Source organism: Oenanthe melanoleuca, chromosome 9, assembly GCF_029582105.1.
Source record: "Oenanthe melanoleuca isolate GR-GAL-2019-014 chromosome 9, OMel1.0, whole genome shotgun sequence".
In the NCBI taxonomy this organism is placed as follows: domain Eukaryota; kingdom Metazoa; phylum Chordata; class Aves; order Passeriformes; family Muscicapidae; genus Oenanthe; species Oenanthe melanoleuca.
Window position 1 is genome coordinate 15,564,119 of NC_079343.1, and position 11,765 is coordinate 15,575,883.

The 11,765-nt window shown below is 42.1% G+C and overlaps 1 protein-coding gene across 1 annotated transcript; it reads left to right on the plus strand.

Moving 5' to 3' along the window:
• The first annotated feature begins 424 nt into the window (after nt 1-424).
• Nucleotides 425-10,895, plus strand: LOC130257055 (uncharacterized). Its single transcript, XM_056499316.1, has 7 exons — nt 425-542; nt 5,823-5,973; nt 6,768-6,861; nt 7,844-7,962; nt 8,497-8,639; nt 9,230-9,427; nt 10,753-10,895. Exons 1-7 carry the CDS (start codon nt 517-519, stop codon nt 10,862-10,864), a joined length of 843 nt encoding a protein of 280 aa, XP_056355291.1. The 5' UTR covers nt 425-516; the 3' UTR covers nt 10,865-10,895.
• The last annotated feature ends 870 nt before the right edge of the window (nt 10,896-11,765 follow it).

Genomic DNA, 11,765 nt, shown 5'->3' on the forward strand with positions numbered 1-11,765 from the left:
CATGCAGAACTCTCCTGAACATTACACAAAATGTGAGCCTCTGAGTATTTCCTTTTCATCCCACAGATACATTCATAAGGCATTTAACAAGCCATTCATGAAGCAGGAGATCTTTTAGGCAAAGAAAATACAAACTTCAAGTCAGCAAAGCTGTGAAAGCGATTGGTGAGAGCGGAGTCGCTGCACCAGAGATTCAGCTGGATGATCACATATCCTGCTACAGGTATCACCAGCCCATCTTTAGGCACCTCCTGGAAGGACAGTTCACTGATACCAGCTGGATCAGCCCAGGAATTTGTTGGATGTGCTGAAGAGGTTGGTAACAATAGCTGCTAACGTGACTGGGTTGCGAGGTGACGCGTTCCCTTGGAGACACCGAACCCATCCAGGATCCCCGGCAGCATCCCAGCACCTTCCCCTCTCCAGAGACATGGGACTCCTCCCTGGGCAGGGGAAGAGGTGGCAAGATAAGCTCTGCCTGTAGACAAGTAGCCCTGTGCAAGATGTGAGGATTCGATGCAGCAGCCAGACATGTCTGAAAGGTAGGAGGGTGCAAAGGAGACACGAGCCTGTAGTCATTGCTTGACATGCTTTGACAACAAAGATAGAGTTACAGGATTGAGTGTCTTTGTAGAATGTGCCAGCCTGTGCTGCTAGCAGAGACTGCTGTGCAGGGAAAGCAGGAATTCAAACAGAGCTGTTTACCTCGGTGCCGTTGCCTGAAAGAAAAAGCTGTCCCAGCAAAAATGAAAATGTTTGTTGTGGAAATGCGTGGAAGGCACGAGGATGGAAAACTGGGCTTTGTATTGGTGCAAGTTGTATCCACTAGGAAAATGCCAGTTAATACTCTGAGAATGTATCATTATGGTGATAGGACCTAATTAAGTTAATCATGTCTTTGGGGGGGCAATTTTATGAAGCATAAAGCAAGATAATTGATGCTGCAGCTATCAGCAAGGATGCTTTGTAGCCATAACTTACAGGTGTGCTTGCCCCTAAATTACACTCAAAAGAAGTGCTTCAAAATGTTGCATCATGTCTCATAAAACTCCTACAAAAGTAATTGAAAGGTAATAGAGCATGCAAACACTGTGTCCATATCTTCTACTCTCCAAAGTTCAGAGAGTTCTCATAATAAATGTTTGCATTTACTCTGGAGCAGTAAATTGTGTGCATTTGAAATGAAGCACAGCCTGAACTCTGAGTCTGCCATGTTTTAAATACTTTCACAAATTGGTGAGTTACCCTGCAGGTTGTTTATGTGCCTTTGGCATTTGCCATTGACCAAGACATAACATTAATGTCCCATTTGTCTTTAATGTCATTTGCCATTGACTGGGACACACATAAATAATTGGGTGTTTGGAAGCTGGGAGCAAACACTCATTTGTGCAGGTTTGGGCACATCCAGAACCAGCTCTCAGAACTGCAAAATCAGTGATACCAACTCCTTGCTTTGGGAGGATTTATTGCTCTTTTCTTTGTTTCTCTAGGTTGGATTTTTTTTTTCCCCCTATTCCTTAAAGATGATCTTAAAACACATCTGATTTGGTTCCTTCCTTTAGAATGGTCCACATTTTTCACCTCCATGTTATCAGGACTGAATGCACTGAGAGCACTTTGCTGCTGAATAAGAACCTGACCAGACTTCACTGAGCTCAACCCCACAGGAGCAGGGACCTTCCATCAGATTTGGCTGTGGTTTGGTGGGATGCAGCAAGCTCCACAGGAGTTCTGACTCTGGATATGTGAAGAGTTAGCATTAATAGCCCCACTACTTGTTCCCAAACCTTTTATCCAGATCATTTCAGATTTAAGGGGAAAGCAGCCGTGGTTCAGTGAAAGCCAAGCCTGCTGGAGGATGCTGATTCCTGAAGAGCAGCTGGGGATAAGGCTGTGGGAAGTTAGTCCAGACCCCAAAACTGCTCAAAAGTCTGGGACAAAAAGCCTTTCAAATCCCAAATGCAAGAGTTAGCTCATAACCCCCTTTATCTTGACTCCTCTTCAACAGAGCTTCCCATCTTCTGTGCAGCAGAGCCAGGTATAAATATTCACAGAGTCCTCACAAGATGCTCTGGGTTGGCAGGGGATTTAAAATTCATGCAATTCCACCTGTGGATTCAACCAATTCCACCTGTGAACCTGTGCTGTAAAGCCTCAGATGTTTGTTTGGCAAGGCTGCTGTTTTATCAGGAGAAAAGAGGTTTTTTTTTTTTGTTTTTTTTTGTTTTTTTGTTTTTTTTTTTGACTGACACTCCTTTTTAACAGCCAAATATCTAAAATATACACAGGAGGGACTTTTCAGTCTGTTTCTCACTCAGTATCTTCCACTGGTGCAGTTTCAGAAGCAGCTCAGCTTTAGCTCTTCAAAGTCTTTTGTTGGTTTTTAAAGCATCCTACACTTAAAGGCAGCTGGACTCAAATGTACTTGGGGTGCAGTCAGGAGATCTGGGGCTTTCTGGGCTCTCTGCAAAGCTGGCCAAGGAGTCAGAGAGAGGAGAACATTCCCCAGCCAAGCTGCTGACACTTTGATCAGGGAGCTCAGCATGATTTTCCAAGGTATGGGCTCATATCTCCCCAGTCATGCTCTGAAAATGCAGGAGCTGCTCTGTCCTCACTCCTGACACTTTGCAGAACACTTCAGGCACTGAATTCCTCCATGGGGGTTCCACTGAGGAGAATAATGTAAATACAAGGGGATGGCCAGGAGTGCTTCAGTTACCCCAAAGTCTGTGCAGCCCCTTGTCAGCTCACACAGAGCACTCCAGACTGCAAAGAATTGTTTGGTACAATTTTGTGGGTCTTTGTTCATAATTGAGATGAAAAAACAAATGTTGTACCTGGATTTGGTGTCAGCAGCAAAGATCTAGCCATGGTAGGAACTGGACTGAATTTCTAATTCAGAAATTAGAAGGTGGTCATACACAAGATTCTTTTTCCCCCATTACCTTTTGAAATTTCCTTTCCAAACCTTTATTATAGAATTCTTAAAATACAGTCAAGTACCTCTGCTTAAAAGAGATCATAAATACTCCCCCACACCCCCCAAAAAAAGAGGGAGAATGGAGGAATGCAATTGCCACAGAGGGTTTCCATTAGTGAAATTAATTCTTCTCTCATAAGAATTTAGGTCCATGATTTATGATAACCACCAATTTCTCACTCCAGGCAAAGTGAGAGGAAATGACTCAGCCTGGACAGACATCATGAATCTTATTTTTTTCCCCTTAATGCTTGACATAATCTAGTGTGCTGCTCCCAGAGGTGTCATTGCAGATTCATATCCAGCCGAAGGGCCCCACAATCAAGGCAGGAAATTTTGTTCCTTTCATGTATTGTGTGATCTGTAATTGCTTGGAATTGCATCCTGCCTCGCTCATTGCCACTCCTTTTGCATCAATTTTGCAGCAGAATGGGAAGGTAAACAAAGGGAGGGAGAGAAAAGCTGTGTGGCACTTGCTCCTCCAAAATATCCTCTGTGACATAATGTGGGGTCCAGCTGGTGCTTATTAAACTCAGGCAGTTTTGAGATGAAAGATGTTTCTTTCTGTCACTCCTTCCCATGGAAATCTCACTACCCACCTGATTGGGGAAGTTGTACCCATCACTTTTTTTTTTTTTTTTTTCTGGAACTTTTCTTTTTATTTGCCATCACTGATACAGAATTTTGTGAGTGGGTTTCCTGCCAGGAGATCAGAATAGATATCATGTTAAATGGTTCAGCTAAAATGTTTTATCCCACATTTCCAGGGGCTGGGAGTGTATATTCCTGTCTCAGCAGAGGAGGTAGGATCTAGCTGAGAGGAAGGTAGCTTTTGAAAAGTCTTGCAGTTATAAATAGTCATTTGAATACATCCTAAAAGATCACTTCCAAACTGAGAAAAATAGCAGATCTTTTTCTTAAAAGAATTTGTACAGATTTCTTTGGTCTGATCTCATTTAACATACAAGCACAACAAACACCAAGACAGAGCTAAACAACAATTCCCAGCACTTTTTTTATTTTCTAGGGGTTTTTTTTTTACAATTTACCTGATGTAAATCCTCTTTTGACAGGGTTGCTGTTCTCTAACACACACACCCCACAAACAGCCTCCAGGTGACCTCAAAAAGTGTCTCAGTGCCTTGCTTTAGTTCAGGTTTGCCAATTTTAATATACTTAATTTTTGTTGTGAGATAGGATTAGGAGAAAGAACAAGGCAGGCTTAAAACTTAAAAGGGTATAAAGAAGAGATTTATTAACAACACAGAGAAAATATTGGGAATAAAATTTTCAGATCACTCCCTCCTCCCCCCCACCTTTGACATTTCAACAACATATAGAGACACTTCAGTCAGACTTTTACTTAAATAATCATTTCAGTTTACTTCAGATAGAGGGGTTTTTTTCTTGTTTGGCTATAGGGATTTTTTCCAAGAGAAAAATAAAGTTTTCTTGTGTCTTCACTTTCACAATTTGCATCTGCTTGAGAAAAATCTGCAAATTGTGAAACTCCTCCCATGTTCACAGCCTCCCCAGAGCTGTGTTTGTGAGCAAAGTAATGTCTCTAATTGGTCTTCCAAGCTATCAATTATTAAATCAAGCTTCAATTAGTTCCATCAACTCACAGCAAAATTTCTCATAAAGAAAAACCTCTGTGTGTATCCTCCTCCTAGGTAACTTCCATACAAAACCAGCACACTCAATAAATAGCTGTTTTCCAAACTGCTGAGCTCACATGTCACCCACAGCTCCTTGGGGCTGCTCTGACCCCTTAAAACCCCAAAAAAGCAGGAGGAGGGAGAGCTGTTTGTCAGAGCTGCTCCTGCTCCCTGAGGTCACCAGGACACGTCTCTTGATGAGGAATTGCCACAAATCTGTAATTTCCATTTTAGCCAATGTTCTATTTAGCCTGTTACTCCCAGTGTGACACCTCCTTTGCCTCCCTCCCCAAACCATTCTAAAGCTGTGGTTTTATTCTGTATTTCTGCTGCTCACCCATTTTGTGATGCTGACTGACAGCTGAGGCTCCCTGGCAAAGCTCCCCAAGCCTGCACAGCAAATGTCAAATTACAGAGCTGGATGCACACCCTGACCAAATTAAATCATTGTTCTCAGCCATTCTCTGGTAAATTCCTAAATTGCAGCTGCCAGCCTGCCAATTCTTCAATCCCTCTGAAGCACAATTGGAGAAATTGCCCCAGTTGGGGTATATAAAATGTGACTTTTGGAAGGGACTTAGGCAAGGGACTAAGAGCACAGGAACACACAACTTCAAGCTGAAGGTTGGGCTTGATAACCTTGGGGCTCTTTCCCAGCACTAATGATTCTGTGATCTGAAGACTCTATTGAACAAAGTTCAGCTTTTCTCCAGGCCTCTGAGAATCCTCTAGAACATATCCAAGAGGTTAAAATAAATATACTAATATTAGTAAAATAGTGAGTTAGAGCACATGTACAATGGAATAAAATAAATAACTGAGGTATCTTTTCATCCAACCCAGATCCATAAAGGCAGGGCTCTCCTGGCTAGAAGGGAACAAACACATCATGCTGTTGAACAAGATCAGCTCTCAATTTTCTCCAAAACTCAGATTTTCTATAAATCTCCAGTAACTTCATCTTTCTGTGAAAGGCTCCTGTGTGTAGGAAGTTCAGCTCAGGTGAGAGGTGAGGGTTTGGCCCAAGGTTTGGTCTCAGGATGTGGCTGTTGGCTGCTGGCAAGTCCCACCCTGAGCTATTCTGTACTTTCTGTAATTATTTTCTGTAATTATAGAACAAAACCAATAAAATTTGCATTTCTCTTCACAGAATCTACACTGGCCTAACATCTCCCCTCTAGTTCCTCAGGTCTGACTGCAAGCAACCCAAAGTTCTTCCAGCCCTATTCCTCCTGCTGCTCCCTCCTCAGTGATGCACACACCATTCCACCAGTTTTACCCCAAAACAGAGGAATCCCTGGGCAGGGCTGGGACTCCAGGCTGCCTTTCCCAGTAAGTGTTGGGCTCTCCTGATTCCAGGTTTGTAGAAAAGAAACATTGACAAAGAGGAGCTAAGGTGGGAATCTCTTCCTCAGCTTTGAAGTGGATTTTGTTTACCTAATTTTATCCTCCAAAACTGGGGTGGAATATAAACAAAGTTCTGTTGTTTGTGGCCAGCTGTGGCTGGGGATTTGCTTCAGCCTTTGAGCACCAAACTGATGCCATGGGCACTGCTGAAGGCTCGTGGAGAAACCCAGCCTGGATTATTCCCAGGCTTTCTCAGCTCCAGCTCAGACCTTTCCCAGGCTGGGGAATTTTCTCAGAGACAAAACATATACAGATAAACACCTGGTGTTGACCCCAAGCTGTGTGAGCATCTTGTGATGTTTTGCACAAAGCATGATTTCAAAGAGGTGTTGCCTTCTTGGCCCAAAGAGCCTTTTCTGTTTTGTTTTCACAATCTATCTCATATAAGTGCAATGCTTTTCAATAAATCACTTCTTCCTGATGCTTGGAAGGAGTTGTGTGTGTTGCTGCTTTATTCACCATTCCTGATCAGACATTGGGCAGGTGGAAAATGAGCCCTAAAAAGGCTCTCCCCAATATTTGAGCCAATTTATTAAACAGGATGAGCTGTGCCAAACTCCACTTAACTGTGAATTCCCACAGCATTTCCCAGCTCCTGCATATGGCTCTGACTGGGGGGATTTCTGCTGTAATAAGGCCAGAAATAAGAGAAAGTACAATGCCAAAGCTTCAGGAGCTCTTACTGATTATTTTGTGTCTTTATCTTGCCTTTTTTTAAGCTTCCTTCTGACTCCTTCAAGTACCTTGGCTGGTGTGACATAGAGGAACACGGGGTTCGAGGAAATCAGCTGCACTGCCCCCGAGTGAGGGAAGGTAAGGATCAAAAACACACTCTGACACTTCAGCTCTAACTCAGTGGAGTTAAAAAGAGAGCACATCCTTGAAAAGGATGAGCTTAAATCATGGAGTTTGCCATTCTTCTGAAAAGGGGCAGGATTTCATTTCATTGTGCCCATGCATGGTTTTTATTTTTTAACCATTAGGAAATTACCCTTTGCAATTTCCAAAATTAAAAACAACTGCCTGAACTGCAAATTTAGAATTTTTAGTGTTGAAATGGTGCTTTTCTCTCAAAAGTTCATTAACATTTGACTGCTCAGCCTGCAGTAGCCATGAGCCAAGCAGCCAAACAAGAGAGCAAGAGGGAAACCCAGTCCTGCAAACAGAAATATAATATTGTATTTCAAGACTGAATTGGCTCAATTACAATCTATAGACACACTCAGGAACAGATGGGTTTTAAAATCCAGTATTTGCATGTTTGGGAGTAAACAGTGGAAAATTTCCAGCCTGTCCTTGCTTCAGTCAGGAATTTGGAGATCTCCACAGCTCTAAACATTTCATTAGGGCTTGAAGTCTCCAGAGTGTGTCTGTCTCAACACAAATGAGGTTTGGAGGGGCTGCTGGTCCTTGTCACTGCTCTGGGAGCTGCAAACATTTTAATTTCTTAGGACAATCAAGGGCTAACTCATACAATGGCAAGGAATCAGAAGGATTTTTGAACTCAGATCCTTATGAGCCCTTCAGAAAGAGTTTTCATTCTGAGCTGTAGCAGATCTGTCATTTACCAACCATGCACAAAATCATCACGGCTGTAGATTGCTGGCTGAATTATGGGCCTGGAAATGGTAGAAAAATCTTCCCATTCATTTATATCTCAGAAGCCTGGAAACTTACACACCTATAATATTATATATATTTCTTTATTACAGAATCTTCCCAGCAATATGTATATATAAGACTAAGTGCCAGTTCTGTATCCCATCCTCAACTGCAAATCTTTCTCTCTGACCAGGGCCCTCAGAAGAAGAGCTGTTTTTCAGAAAAGAAGAACATGTTCTGAAAAAAAGAAAACAAGTAACTGACACAGAGAAATGGGAAAAGAGGCTGCAAGAGAACTGGGAAAACTGTGCTGTAAAACTTTCTCATTAACACTTTGGACTGTAGCTGTAAATGAGCCAAATAATGATGTGCTGGCTGCTCACTGCCTTTAGTAGGTTTAAACCTGTTACAAGGAAGGTGTCCCTGGCTGTGGCAGGGGGTGAATTGGGTGAATTTGAAACTCCCTGCCAACCCAGACCATTCTGTGAGGGCTCTATGAATATTTACATCTGGCTGATGCTCAGCCCTTTGGTGCCAGAAGAGTTTGGAAGCCAAAGCAATCAGCCAGGATCACTTGGTCCTGCTCCCTCCCACTCATGGAGGAAGGGGGAGATGGACACCAAAACTCATGCTTGAGACATGGTTTCTTTTTCCTTTCAAAGAATTAAGGAGTCCATCACTATGATTCTGAGGTGAATTTGCCACTTGGTACCACCAATATGAGCAGCAGCATAAAATATATTCTCATTTTAACTACCTCTGACTAATTCTACATTTAATGATATTGCTATTAGAAAGCAAGGGAAAGAAATAAAAAAGTGATTTCTCTTATTTTTCCCTTCCCAGGAGCTGAACCTTTCCTTCCAGGACCTGGGTGATCTCTACCAGGTGGAAAACTTCAAAAGAATCCTCCAAAGGTTAATTCGGGTGGAAAAGCTGTGGCTGGTGGACAATTCTTTGACAGACCTAAGTGCCATAAGGTTGCCAAGGTAGACAGAATGTCCATTTCTATTTTTATATAGAAATCAAAATCACAGAATTTCATCACAGAAATCAAAGTTTCCCTGAAGTGGCAGCTGGAGCAGGATTTTGGGGGTGTTGGGTTGAGAATCCATCAGTTTATTGCTGCTCTGAGTTCATGTCACCATCCCCAGGCTGAAAATACCCAATGAGGAGATCAGATGATGTCCCCTTTATTCCTGGGGAATAATTAATGGGTCTTGTCAGCTTCAGGGAGATCAAAAGGGGAAATTGTTGAACACAGAAGGAATCTCTGTGCAGAGATGGTGGAACATAACTCAAGCAGAGAGGCCAAGCACGACCATGACAACTATAAATCCATTTTACCATCCACCTGCTGCTACTCTGCTGCTGTGTATTTAGGTGTATGGAGAGCAGAAATAATGAAGCATCTGTTGTACAATATAAAGGAATTGTGGAATGTAAAGTGTGGGGATCAGGTCTGGCAGTCCATGATGAGGCAAAAGCAGCACAAATGTAAAACCAGTGTGTAAAACCCATCCCTGTTTAGGGATCCTGTCCCAGATGTGATAGTGATGCTACACTTTGTACTTTACAGATGCAGAGAGCTAAATGCAAATAAAAACCACTTTACATCCTTCAAACAGCTGCCAAAGATCCCCCAGATTCAGCACTTATCTCTTGCTGAAAATAACATCACGACCCTAAGTGGGATTTCAGACTTCAGACACACTCCACTTGAATCCCTGATCCTCAAGAGGAATCCCTGTGAGTTCCAGGAAAGATACAGACAACTGTAAGTCTGCCCCCCTCGAGCCTAACAGAAGTGATAAACACAAAAAACAAATGTTTGTCAGAGTTTCAAAGGAATAGCATCTCAAATCCAACAAGCTCTCTAAAAGAGCTTTTCATTTTCCCTTAGTTTCAACACTCTGAAAAGCTCCAGGAATGTGGGTTAGTGAGCTGTTATGTGATAAAAGCCCCAAAATATCCAGAAACTGCCTATGATACTTTTTAATGGCATGACTGGCAGCTCTGGAGCTGAACTAAGCCCGTGGATCAGGTCTACAGACAGTGAGCAGATAAATTAGATTCCCTTTTATTAATAGCAGCTACCTATTACTCAATCTCTGCATCCTTGGTGGGCTCTGCAAGGAGCCCAAACTGCATTACATGTCAGAGATGGAATCAGGAGCATGTCTTGGAAGACAGGAGCAACAGCAGGGGAAAATTGAGTTCCCTTCATTTGATTTTTCTGGATTCCCCCTGTCCCTGTGGGAGCTGCTCTGCCCTGAGCTGCCCCTCAGTGAAAGTTGTGCTGCAGGCTCTGGGATGTGCTGGGGTTGGAAATTCTAATCCAGCACATTATAATCCAAGGAAATCCTGGAGAATATAATCTATTCTCAGTCTCACTCCTAGAAAATCTTCATGGTTTTTTTTTTTTCCCACTACAAACACAGCCAGGTGTTGATATTTTAAAGATGAACCTTGCAGAGTGTGTCTGAAATGGGACACATCTCCTCCCATCACTGCCTGGGAGGGGGGAAAAAGACAGGAGAAGTGCAAAAGAAGTGTTTAATGAAAATTTCTGAATTTCCAGCATGTTTTATCCCTTTAGTCTTGTGGGCATCCCTTTGGCAGTGTGGTGCTGCTGCTTTCCAGAGGCAGGGAGGCAGATATCAGCCTGGAAGGGGAAAAGTAAACTTTAAATTATGGGTTTCACTTTTTATTTGCATATCTACAGGTCCAGGAGAACAAAAGCAGAAAACCACCTTTTAACAATTCCTAATTGTGTTCCTGCTCTCAGTCTTAGGGCAATTAAATATTGGTATTTTTTGATATAACTCTGGTATTATGCTCATTCTCAGTGTTGGAAGAAAGATTCTTTTTATTGAGTCTGATGATATAAAAGTGGTACAATAGAGGGAAATCTGAGAGTTTTAATTAGCTCTTTATCAGATAAATTCTGCAACAAATGAAAAATCAAGATTTCCAACAACCCAAATCTATTTTAGATATGTTTGAATCCACTGTTTCTTTTTTATCAGTGCCTGTTTTGTTCTCAACATTTCCCAAGATTATTTTTCTCAATTTCTATTTTTCTTTTTGTCTCTCTTTAAGTGTGTTCTCCAATTTGCCAAACCTGAAAATGCTGGATGGTATCCCAAAACTGCCAGAGGACTGTTCACCCCCTGATGTCAGGTTGTTTTACAGAATCTGCACTATACTCTAGCACTGTATTTTTGTGGGATCACAACTGTGCTACAACCACCTTGCTTCAAAGAGACAATAAATCCTGCTTATGGAAGATCTTTTTTTTTTTTTTTTTTTTTTTTTTAACTGGTCAAAGAGACATTGAAACAGAAACAAAACATTTTTGAGTGCATTTGTGATACCAATATGGATGTGGGTACATAAATAATACATAATGTTATACTGAATATCATGAGTTTGGTGTATTAAAAACTGCATGTGATTTTCTCATCCAGGAACTCTGTGTCGACAACTACTCACAGTTATTGACTCCCACTGCATTTAATTAAAACATATCCAAGCTCAGACCCCAAGATCATTGTGGAAATGATACAGGGATGAACATCCAAAGAAAAGGAAAATCCCACAGCTGAATAAAAAGCCCCACCATGTCCAAGTGCTTTTTAATGAGCTTTGTACATGGGCAAAGCTGAATCAGTCTGACCCTTAGAAATTGAAAAAAAAAAAAAATAAAGACAATAAAAAAGATCTTGCTCTGGAGTTTGGTGTGGCAGAGAGCACTGGGGAGGTAACTCAAGAGAAGGAAACGTCTTTTGTCTCACTGCTGGCATTATTTGGGGATGTCCTGCTGCTTAATAGAGGCTCCTCAAAGCAGAACCAAGGGAGGAGAGACCTGTGGGAGCAGACAGGGGAATTGTGAAGGTTCTCAGGATTTCTGGATGCAATTGCCTTTGAGAGGTGTCTGTCCTTGCCTTGGATTGATTTGCTGCCCAGTCTTGGGGGTTTTTATCCCAACCAGCACACAAATATCTGTGCCACCAACAGGGCAGGGGGGGTGACAGAGCCCTGGAAATGAAGGCAGTTAAGGGAATTGCCTGACTGCAGAGACAGTCAATAAATTCTCTGCTGTGTGCTGGCTG

Bases quoted from the DNA above. Each gene is read 5' to 3' on its own strand.
- LOC130257055 (XM_056499316.1), top strand. From the start codon at position 517: ATGCAGCAGCCAGACATGTCTGAAAG. The intron at 5,974-6,767 runs GTAAGTGTTGGG...CCTTTTTTTAAG, and splicing joins ACTCCAGGCTGCCTTTCCCA to CTTCCTTCTGACTCCTTCAA. The intron at 7,963-8,496 runs GTAAAACTTTCT...TTCCCTTCCCAG, and splicing joins AGAACTGGGAAAACTGTGCT to GAGCTGAACCTTTCCTTCCA.